The sequence below is a fragment of the Falco biarmicus genome, chromosome 2 (assembly GCF_023638135.1).
Source record: "Falco biarmicus isolate bFalBia1 chromosome 2, bFalBia1.pri, whole genome shotgun sequence".
In the NCBI taxonomy this organism is placed as follows: domain Eukaryota; kingdom Metazoa; phylum Chordata; class Aves; order Falconiformes; family Falconidae; genus Falco; species Falco biarmicus.
The window spans coordinates 55,836,913-55,849,312 of NC_079289.1; the positions used below are offsets into that span (position 1 = coordinate 55,836,913).

General features: G+C 38.9%; 1 protein-coding gene across 2 annotated transcripts in view; it reads right to left on the reverse strand.

The window, feature by feature from the left end:
• The window catches only part of ABCC4 (ATP binding cassette subfamily C member 4), a 163,708-nt gene that overhangs the window by 36,463 nt on the left and 114,845 nt on the right, over positions 1-12,400 (reverse strand). The window contains exons 22-25 of one of the 2 annotated variants that reach the window (XM_056327964.1): positions 11,739-11,858; positions 7,945-8,055; positions 6,359-6,459; positions 4,003-4,194 (exon numbers count right to left, since the gene is read on the reverse strand). In XM_056327964.1, the coding sequence (XP_056183939.1) occupies positions 4,003-4,194; positions 6,359-6,459; positions 7,945-8,055; positions 11,739-11,858 (524 nt within the window). Of the gene's footprint in view, positions 1-4,002; positions 4,195-6,358; positions 6,460-7,944; positions 8,056-11,738; positions 11,859-12,400 lie in introns of those variants that run through there. The other variant, XR_008820108.1, reaches the window with a different exon arrangement.

Here is a 12,400-nt window from a genome sequence, read left to right on the forward strand (position 1 = left end):
ACTAAACCTGGTTTGCTGGGTGATGTTAGGCAAATCATTTCAGGCATGCATCTACTTCTCCACCCAAAAAAGGACTCCCATAAAGCACTTTTGAGAACAACATATTCGCTGTCTTCCCAACTTAAATAACTGAGACTGATTTTGGTTAGTATGGTTAAGGTAAAGTACTTTAAAGTACTCAAACTCTAAAACCAAAACTAGCAGGATTGTGACCAGTATTCATGCTTCAGACAGCTTCAGCACAGAGGACACAAGTATTGAAACTACAAGGCCATGTGAGCAAGTTGTGATTCCCTTCCAAACAGAAGAAACAGTGAATAATAAGATCATAGTGATTCAGGCTTCTGTATACTCCCAAAGAAAAATCAGAAGCTGTACACAATGTGAAAAAAAAAATGATTTCAGAAAAAAAGACGCAGAGACAACAGAAAATATGGGTTTGCTAACTTAATTGACAAGGGGTTAAGACCTACAAATATTTCATATGAAACCAACACTCAGGAGAAAGTCGGCCCATTAATAAATGAGACATATAATTAGTGGTGATTAAATACTACTTGAAGAACAAACATTTTAAAATATTGTCTTCAGGTAAAGGATTCTTAGAGAAAACAATACACAGTAATCAATTGTATCGGAGAAGGTGATGGGTGTAACCATCTACACAGATCTGATCTGGCAGGTTTTGTTATTTCCTGCACTCAGTTTGAATCACTACCTTTCCAGAAAGAAATCAACACGCTGGAAAGAGTTCAGAGAAGTGAAACATAAAATTAATATGGGTTGGAGATACTGATTGGATGAGGAAGGATTTATGAGGATTAAACATGTACAATATAGCCTCGTGAAGTGATTGGGGTGCAGAAGGGAAGAAACATGAAAATCTTCATGAGTATACGTACAGACACCAGAGGGCAATTACCCACTGCCTGAGACTCAGATGTATGCAGTAATGACTGCTGGAATGAAATTAAACACAGGAAACCACATTGAAGAGCAAGAAGAAACTCTCTAATAGTCAAAGACACTAAGCTCAGACAAAGCAGCAGTGTCCACATTTAATCAAAAATACACAAAACACTAAAAAAGTATACTGCAGTGAGCAACCCAGGCTGCACAATCTAAAAGGTGTTTTGTACTTCTATTTTCCGATTCAACAATTTAATCCAACAATTCATTATTGCACTATTGTATATAAACTAATTAACATTTATACAGTGCTTATTCTTAAAGACACAGCCTAATATAAGCAAATCTGTTGCAATAAATGATAAAATGTCTAGTAATCTAAACGATATCAGTGAAACAATGGAAAAATAGTTCTGAACAGACACACTACAGCTCAGAAGGAAAATGCTGAATGGTGAACACAGACACCCAGAGTTGTGAAAATAAAAGTTCAATTGTTTCTCTGTAAATGTCAGTGATATAAAGTATTGTATTAAGGATATAAAGAAAAAAATATAAAAAATACATTGATACTTAAAATAAAAATGCAGCTGCTCTGCATATTGTCAAAATCCCACTTTCAGTCTGGCATCAAATGAAAGGACTATGCTCTTCAGTATTTAAAGGAATCTATTTGTATTTTTGGTCCAATTGACTACAGGCTGCTGAAAATTGACATGAATTTGAAACAGCTCTCAGTATGCACATAGTATTTTTTTTTAATACACTGTATTCTTCAGAGGCCCATGTTCAAGCCAGAGCAAGTACAGCAACAGCCTGCAAATGGAAGTCCCAGCCACCTAGCAGGAATCACACGGCCAGGATTTTGTTGCCCAATGTAAGCCATATGCATACATAGGAGTATACCCATTACACTGGGCTCATCGTTACTCAAGCGTCACCCGTACTTCAAAGCAGAGCTGCACAAAAAATGAGAGCGAGATTTACAGCATGTCAGCTACTCCACTGAAACTGCTCGTGTCTTTGTTATCCCTCAGGCAACCTCCCTTTCGTGCAGTGCTGTGAGAGTATTTACGTGAACAGCTGCCATACCGTAAATCTAGACCCTTACCCTTCTAACTTTTTCATGTAGCCATATCCTCAGATTTAGGATCTGTCTGGACAAGGTGCATTTAACAATATATTAGTCAATAAGCATTCACAAGCACCCTAAAACAAAGACAGTGGTGTTTAAAACCCAAGGCGGAACATGCTAACCTGCTGCTGCTGCAGCTACAGTAGCTGAAGAGGTCAATCACAGCCAGCTGCTGGCAGAGCTCCTTACACAAGCGCCCTCCGGTCTGTCTCCGGTAGACTACCCTAGGTTAGCAAAGATGGTCAAAGAGGGTCCTTCCTAGCCTGCTTTGACTGTAGGGAAATACCGAATGCTGAGACAAGCAGATCAAAAGAGACCCTAATGCATGAGTGATCTGCTAGTAATCACCTCCCCCATTCCTACTCTACCTACAGCTTCCCAAATTGGGCACTGCGGGGGCTACAAGAAAACCTTCAAGCACGGCAGAAGTTTAAACTCATTCATCCTGCCAGTGGCACTGCAGCCACCAGAAATCTATCTGTATGACCCAGGGGTCTCAACAGGCAGAAGAGGTCTCACTGACAGCTGCACGGGCAGAATCCCTAGCAGATTTGGAAACGTGCTTCCGAAGAGACTCTTCTCCATAATTAAAACCAATATAAGGAACACAGATGCTTGGGAGATTTCTTTTACACAGTGGCAGTCTACTGCAGTATTGTGCAGAACATCATAGAAAATAAACACAAGTTCTTGGCAATAGTTTCAAGGCAGACAAATTCACTTCAGGATGACACAACCACAGCATAATCACTCAGCAAAAACAAATACCCCCAGTCATCCCTCTCCCTCCTGCACCCATCAAGGGTTGAGTCATACATTGCTAATATCTCTTGCTTCCGTTTTTTTTTTAAATTTTATTTTATTTCAGTCTCTCACTAAGAAATGTAAGTCGTCTTGTCTGCTATTACATTGCAGTAATATGTAACAGCTAGAGAGATGGCCCATAGGCAAGAAAAGTAGAGAGCATATAAACATCCCTTTTGCTCTCCTTCTTAAACACCATTTTTAATCCACCCATACCTAATTCCATGAACTCATCTCCACGCAGCAAAGTTGGGTTGAATTCTTGTAACATGCATGTTATTAAAAAGGTCCACTTGAGGAATGAAACAGGTTTGGGACTGAATGGAAAAGCATGTTACAAATGAGGCCAGGCCAATGACTGTAGAGAGTTGAACTAGCCTCCTAGGGAAGATATCCTAATCAAAAAAGTACATGTGCATTTGAAATGTAGCAAAGCACAAATTAACACTGCAGGGCTCTAATTTAATTTTGTCTGTGGGGGAGACCTTCCCTGCAGCACTCTTTCAGCTGGGATAGAGTCAAAATTGGGGAGGAAGAGTCAAATTAGCAGAGGAGGAAGAGTTTTATTTCTATGTTTCTTTTGGCTACCAATCTAATTAATGGCAACAGTTAATTGGATTGGTAGCCGAAAGGAACCGAAATAAAATCACAATTCTAAAGTTATGCAACTGATTTGTATTTCTTTCTTCTCTCTTCCATTTCAGGCTCTGTGCAGGAGCATGCACATTCCTTATCTTTAATTGTCTCTGCTCACCTTGTTTGTTGACAACCTTCATTCCGTTTATGTTCCCTCTATTGAATCCCTGATTTCCTAACGCACTTCCACTGCATTTGGACTTGAACAAACATTTTGGGCTTAGCCGGTATTTTGAATGTCTGCAACTTTCTAACAGAACCCAAATTTTATCAGAAAACTACTGAATACATTTAACCCTTTATTTTCACAGACAGAAACGTCATGTTCCCAGATGCATTTATGATGCATTTACAAGAAATAAACAGGCTCCAACTTCTGTTAATAAATATGACTAAGACTTATTTTTTAAAAGAACACTTACTAATTTTCTAACATCCACATATTTTATAATGTATTTTTATCATACAGCTTCTTGTAGCATCTTTCTGTGAATGGCCAAAGACAGCCGTATACATACCTTTTCTTTTGGTTTAATTAAAACAGACAAATGTCTTAACACCAAAGGTCCATCTAGACTGTAAGTGAAGTTAACATTTTCAAACGCAATCATTCCTTGGCTTGGCCATTCAGGTGGTGGATGCTTGTTGGTCTCCCAAGGAGCTTCTTTTTCAAGTTCTGTGTATTCCATTACTCTTTCTACTGATATCATCTAAGGGGAGGACAGAAGACATATATATGTAAACTTCAGCTTACTGCATATATTGCAAATACTACATGCATATGAATATGTGTGTGTGTGTGTATCTTTACTATAAAGATTCAATGCATATTATTCCAGAACTTTTCTTTTAAGCACAGGTAAGAGGATTTGGTACCATCCTACACTTACTTTATACAACTGAAAAACTGCATCTCATGTCCTACTACAGACCCAGATCTATCATTATGCATAAATCCATACCTAAACATTAATTTCTAATCAGTGGGATTAATTACAAATCTAAGTCATGCATAATTAGTAAGAAATAGAAGCTATGAGAATTGTCTGTCAATCTTGGCTATGATGACACCATTTCATCATTTCATTCTGTGTTGGGAAGACAAAGCTAGAAATTAAACTGCCATACGAGCTACAGGCAGACACACGATAGGTACTAGCATCAAGCTACCAGCTTCATCGTCCCTTTTCTTGTCCTCATCATTACAACTGTGTTCACCCTCCGTAAGTCTTTCAAATACGTTTGTCACAAGCAACCCCACAATTCAAGACAGTGGTCACCATATTATTAGTGACTTGTATGCAGTAAAACTTGTTTTCCTATGTAATTTATGCCAAATAGGAAAGAAATGGCAATATTTTGTGATGCCTCTGATCTTACGGAAAGGAGAAGAAACTGAAGATGAGCTATCTAGACACTTTTTTCCCCTTAGGCAAAAAATAAAAGTTCTGTTTTAGGCTCTGGTGTGCATCCTCACCCATACATCTTCTCAACACAATTAACAGTATTTAATGGTATCCACTCACAGATGGATTCTGAAAAGAAAACATCATAAAGGTATCCAGTAGGCATATGTTGCCTGGAGTGCCTTTAAGGGCAGAGGTCGCCTGGCAGCAAGTTCTCTGACCTCACTGCCACCTACCCTTCCCACATTACAAAATAAGCTCCAAGGACAAAAGCAAACACATAAGGAAGGAATAATGGAGCAGGATAGAAAGGAAATGTTCTTGCCTCCCCAAAATGTAGTCAGTCTTTAATAACAAGGGATATTTGGTGGATGTCCACCTGTCAAAGAAGTTGACGCTAATCATAGCTCCACAAAATGATCAGCATTCCACCTCAAAGCCAGCTTAGTGAATGGCAAGCCTTTCTCCTCCAAAGTATTCTGAATCACAGCCTCCAAGAGCGTAACTTGCTACATAAGAGAGCCCCACAGACCTGACGCTTCCAAAACTTCCCAGCTGGTATGAAAAAACCTGAAAGCTTTGTTCACACTTCTCAACAAAGTCTGTCACTACTAGTTTATTCATGTCTGACAAATGGTCTGAAGAAGCAATGTGCTAGACAAAAAAATACAAACTGAACACTATTATTAATTTTATCTGTTATTAAACATGGCTTTGTAACTTCTACAAATTTTCTATTACCTAGGCTATGGCTATGCCTAGCAAATCATAATTACAAGTAACTTTCAGGTGTCAACACAATACAAACCCCCCAGGTTTATGTTCAGTATGTCCTTTTTATAGTCTTTTTTCTTATATAGTAACTGAAGAAAGTGAATAGGCAAACACTGGAACATACTAGTAAATATTGTAAATTGGTGGAAGGCGTTTTACTTTACATATTTTGGAAACCACACAATCCTCTCAGCTGAATATAAACAAATACTTCCAAACATTTTTTAACTTCTAACAAATTAAGAAGATAGAAGCTTTTACAACAAACTAACAGGACCTTAAAAATGCAATGCGGGATATAAATAAAATTTTAAAATACAATAATAAATAATAAATTAACACACACACACACCAGTTAAAAAACTTACTTACAGAGAGGGATTCATTTGCTGGGATTTTAGCAAGTTGTAATGCAATTGCATTGTAACTAGACAGTCTCCTTTCTGCTGTAAAGGGAGATTGTAAAGCCTCCCTTACTATGAATGGAGAGGGACAGTCACTGTGCACAATCCATCTGAATGGACAGTCAAGATCAGTCAGACAAACTACACCCTAGAAGGAGCGATTTTTCTTTATGGACTGTTAAGTGGTGCCCCAATCACTTGCTAAGGTATTAATGTCCTAAGTTAATTAAGACCTCATGTCATAACCATGAAACAGAACCGAGAGGTGAAAAGGAAGAAATAAACATTACCAGGTTTTCAACTTCAGCACTTTGTCTAACACCCCACTGGAATGTTCCCATGAGGGTGATTGCATAGGATAGCGCCAAACCAACCTGCCCTGCGTTCAAAGCTGCAGAACCAAGAAAAAAAGAGAAACAAATAGGTACACTGGTAATTACACAAAGTCCTAGTTAACTTAACTTTCATGAGGTTACTTACGTGATGGGAGTATCACAGCCAGAATTCTGTTTGGTTACACTGTACCTGCCACCTCTGCAACAAGTAGCTCCAGGCAGAATAGCTACTTACTGCATTTTTTTTGCTAAGTTTTAGAAATTGTCTGTATATTTGAAAAGATAATACCACTTCTCCTTGGCCTGGCATTTTATCTAAAAACTGAATTTCAGTCTCAAGACCATATTTACATAGCTTGTTAGGGTCATCCCTGTCTGGCAGAGTATTAGCAACTTTTCATTTTTTTTCTAAGGGAATTAAATCAGCCCCTAAACCTAAGCAAAAAATTAGCATTAAATGATTCTGAAGTAAGTTAAGAACATTTACATCAACTCTGTACTCTTGTAAGTGATCAGATAAAATAACAGGACAGAATATTTATTCCCCTGTTTATATAAGTATTTATTGTGTTCAGTGGGTCTACCTCTCACAAAACAAATGAATTGTCTGCCCCAATATTAAGCATGATTGTCCTCTGTCTTACTTGAACTTTATCCTAGCGTAGCTTTATTGACTTCAAGAGAGCTACTCCTTATCCAGAGGCAAAGAAAGATTCAGGACCATTGTTTTGACTTGTCTTTTGCATTCTAATAACATCAAACTTAGCTCAAAATTTTCAGTGTTGAGCAGCAGTGTTCAAATTTTAAAACACACATGCATATATAGAACTTATTCAAAGGAAAAAGAAAAGAAACAAAACCAGCAAATTAGCGCTAATTTTCATGTCCAAGGTAATTACTCCTTCCTTCATATTTTAGATGACTATCTCATTCTAGTACATCTAACCCAATTACATCCTGGATGATGCATACACTAATGACAGTTCATGAGCGACAGTGAACATAAAACGTATTATTACAAGGCTATTTTCTTTCTGGAACTGGCCTATCCTGCTGACCCGAGATATTAGAAAAATATCCCTAGGAATTTTAGCTTGCCTTTTGGCCTACTGTGCCATATGTAGAAAGGAAAAAGTTGTTAAGAAGCAGCTCTGTGGGTGTTTCAGTATGAAAAGCAAAGACATGTAGGCCTAAAAAAGAAAGGCAAAGGTGGGGAAAAAGAAAAATATTTATTTGTTTTTATTGCTCTGGAAGTCAGAATCTCAAAAGTGAAGACTACAGCTCTTCAAGTCTGTCTGTACATTTGGGGATGATGGTGGATGCATGCCTAAGCCCGGATGATGTCTGAACTGCCTCCAGTATTTGCAAGAAAGCAGATACAGCCCCAATGCCCTAGACTGAGGAAGAGATCATGATCTAGAAAGAAACATTTAATTTAATTACAGTCCTTAAACAATTGGAAACAGCAATCTATGAAAAAGAATTAGACATTACTATACATGGTAATTACTGAGTGAACTTTTTCTAACATCTGTACTTACTCTTGGCGAGAAGCAGGGAACCAAAAGCAACCACTATAACAAAAATGGCACAGATGGCATCCAGACGCACAGCGAACCACCTCGAGGTCGTCAAAAATAGAAACCAGGCCTCTAAAGTGTATTTTACAAAGACATAAGAACAGTGGATTATTAGAAAACCAATCTGTATAATTATTACTAAATTAATTTATGTTAATACTGTAAGTTGTTAAAAAACAGCATTGCAATCCTCAAGTGCATGTCTGCATGGACTGATGATGATCAGAACATTGTCCAGTTTTCTCATAATGGTCTAACATAGTTTTCACACCAATAGCAAGTACAACAGGACCACAGCGAGTATAACATACAGTACTAGGAAGAAAAAGAAGTCGTCAAGGCCTGAAGCATGGTCTGCTTCCTTAAAATGGAAGCCTTTTTTTAACTCTGGTGGACTCGGGAGTCTTATACAAAAAGCAGAAGTACAACTACACTGCTGTAGCTGGACTACACTCTACAAGTTTTCACCTAGAACATTGCACAACACAGCTGTCAGACCCAAGTCTTCAGAAGGCAGCTGCAGCTGGTTAAGCTCCCATAAGAGCTGCTCAATACAGCCAGTGGGGTTACAGAGCTATTCAATTGACTAAATGCACATAGGTACTTTTGGGAAAGCTCACAGGTGGACATGTCCACTGGGCACCCACATCCAGGGCTCCACAGTTTGGTGCTAAATTCCATCCCAGACAGATATACTACAGTACAAGATACAGGAGACGGCAGGAAAAGACGTTGCCATACAGAAGGTGAAGTGTTTGAATTCAGGGCTAAAACCAGAAGTCAAGTAGCCATAGCAAAGTATGGCATTATTTATCGCTTAGGCTGCGGTCAGATGAATTGTTCCAGCTGTTACCAAGTCACAGCAGAGGGTTACCATTCCAACCCTTTCTGCATTGCTTGTCATAAGATCAGCGCCGCTTCAACTGTTTCAGTGTTCCTTAGGCCAATGCCGGGAAAGATTAAAACTAAAGAAATTCTCCCTTTTACACACAAAAAAAATTATAATAAAAATAAAATAAAACGTGAGGAGGTAAGTCTGGTTTTAAGCTAGATCATTTTGGATGGCCAGATTACGGGGTGACCGAACCAACTATTCAGTCAACAGAACTCCATGTCACTTCTGGAGGGCAGCGGAGGGAAAGAGCAAGGATGACAAGAGGCAGCCAGGTGAGGTCCAAAGCTGGTAACCTCTTAGTTCCATTTATGTCAGCTCTAACTGCCTATGCCTGAACACACATTCACCAGCCAGTTTCATTAAACAAGACATTTGATATGGTCTGATGGGCAGTCATATACTTAGGCACACAGAATGACATATGCAGAAGAGTGCCTCATCAAGTCACAAACCTAGTTCCAGAAATGGAATTCACCATGATAATATAGGTACCTCTCTGAAACCCAGGAGCCAAGTGTCCCTGGAAAAAGCCTACAGTGGCTTCCTGGTGACAGGAAAGGTCATTTTTGGTGCAATACTGTACTTATAAGACCAGGAAACGGAACACTTGGGTTGTAGGATTTTCAGCTCCAAGGTTTTGCTCCATTGATCCTGCTGTCCAGGAAAGTGCACTAAACTGCCAGCTTGGGATGGTCATTCTGCAACCTCCCTGTATAACCAGGGTCACTGTGCATGCAGGAAGGAATATGGCAATCACGGGGACTACCGAAGACTCATCATGGTGTAACTTCTGATGACTTATGAGCTTGCTTATAGAGATGTTGTACTGGCAGGAAGGAAACTTAGGTTTGGTCAAACCTCAGTAAACCTTTTAGATATTTATCTCAAGATTATTTAATATCAAATTAATAGGCATCCCTGAAAGAGGGTTTGAAAAGGGTGTCCTGTTTCCCAGGCTCAGCCCTAAATAGACAGGAGGATACCACTTCACCCAAAAGCGCTAAACAAATCCGTTGCTGGTTGGGAGACTCTTCTGCAATGCAGGAAAGAATTCAAAATTCTTTGGGAGACTTAAGAACTCAGCACTCCAACTTTGTGAGATAGTATGAAACGTAGTTGGTTACTTCTTGCACACATTTAGTATCAAAGAATCATTTAGGATGGAAGCAAACTCCGGAGGTCTCTGGTTCAAACTCCTGTTCCATGCACAGTCTGCTCCGAGGTCAAACCACGTTGCTCCATGCTTTATGCAGTTCAGGTCTTGAAAATCGACACAGATGGAGCCTGCACAATGTCTCTGGGCAACCTGCTCCTCTGCTTGACTGTCCTCATAGTGAAATAGATTTGCCTTGTATCCATGTGAAACCGCTCTTGTTGCAACTTACACTCATTTTCTTGCTCCTCCCACCATGCACCACTGTGAAGACCCCGATTATCTTTTTGGTAACATCCTTGCAGGTACTGGAAGGCAGCTATTAAATCCTCTGTAAGCCTTCTCTTCTGCAAGCTGCACAAGCTCAGTTTCCTCAGCCTCTCCTCAGAGGGAGATCTCTCTTCTTAGTCTCCTGACCAACTCAGTGGCTCCTCCACTGAACTCACACAAGTTTGTAAGAGTGTTCCCTGTAGCTGGGGGTCCATAACTGGATGCAGTATTCCAGATGTGGCCTAACAAGTGCTGAGGGGGATAATCACTTCCCTCCTCCCACTAGCTGTGCTCCTGTTAACACAGCCCAGCTGTCAGCCTTCTTTGCTGCCCAGACACACTGCTGGCTCATATTCCCTTTGAGGACCAAAACCTGAACACACACTAAGCAAGCTGGTACACCCCCAATTCTCTGTTGGGAAAGACACCAAGATGAAGCACGTAGGTACATAAAAGAGTACAACTAGAAGCACTGAAGCTTGATCTCAAAAGCAGGTTCCTTTTTGTATAGTGAAACTTTTATATGCAGTTACTGAATAAAGCTGTCTTTTAATACAAAGCTTAAAAAACAACTTTGTGTTCCCCTGCTGTCAGCTACTGTAACATTACTTTGGCCAGATAACTAGCAACTTGAAAATATTAAGAAATGGGGAATTCAAAATTGGAGGCGCCTTCCTGGAAGACAGGTCACAAGTTGCTGGGCTCAACACAGAGGTCAGTCTGCATGATTCTACAGCCCCGTGATAACTGTACTTCAGAAAAGATCAGCTGGTCTGGTCTGAAACCTTAGAGGTCTATAAATCACAAAAAAGCTGTACAATATACTTGTGCATCTTATGATAAAGGAAATTCAAGATCTTACCTAACAAACACAAAATCCAAAACTTGCATTCTGCATCTTGAAAAACATTGTAATAGAGAACATTTAATTGATAACGGTAAAGAATCACATGTTAATACCATATACTAGGTTTAAGCCCTGAAAGCTGCTCAAAGTAAAAAAAGAAGTTAGATTTATGAAACTTTTCCAGTATGATTTATATTAATCATGTCTGCCCACTCCTAGCACAGTACTTAATATTAAATGCTTCATAATATAGCTTATTTCCTACCCTTTCTCTTTTTAAAGATGGAACCCAGGAAAATGTCAAAAATGATTCTTTAAACATTCTTAGCAGGCATACTTTAAAATATTTATCTTAGACATTGTTAAAACATATGTGTGGGTATCTCAAATTATATTACAGCCCAAAGTAAACTCTCAAAATCTAGACAGATAATAACATTTTTGTTCTAATAGAGAAATTTTACCCTAAAGAGACAAATGCACAGCTCCTACTGATTTTAATGTACATTATACACAAGTTGCTGAGGGCATAAGATATTTCCCTCCTACAGAGCAAAGTATTTGATTTTTCACATCAATTCATCACAAACCTGAGTGGAGGTCTTGGTGTGCATCAAATAATTTTTGAAATCTTTCCTCTGCTTTCAAAGCCCGAATAGTCCAAAGTCCCTGGAGGGATGACGACAAGTGGGAGAACACTGGACTTCGAGCTACAAAGGGAAATGAGAGTAACTTAGCAATAGCTGAGGGACAACATTTAATTCTTTTTGTACTACGCTAATCTTTAATCCTACTATTTGTATTTAACCATTTGTATTTAAAGTTACTGTATTGCATCCTTTTAGAATAAATATGCAGTATCTTTAACCAAAGTTCTCTTACTCAAATAGAATCGGACAGCCAGACAGCTTAATTTATAGAAAAATGCCTTATGTTTTTAACAATAGCTGTCACCGAAGAACTTTATTAATGACATGAGGCACCCATGTCTGTTATTCATAATGCTTAATACTTCATATCATAGTCAAGCTAAAGTCAGGCACAAGACTCAGATTAGGTCAGAAACATCATTAATATGTGCATGCAAGGTTCCAAAGATCAGCAACTTAGCATGTTCTTAACTAGCTTTACTTACAGATAGTTAAAACTGTCATACCTAAGGTTTATCATTATGCAAAACAGGAGTTAAGCATGTAATTCATTAGCTGAGAACCAAGGCAATAAGGAAGTTATTTGCATAGCAAAAGAAAAA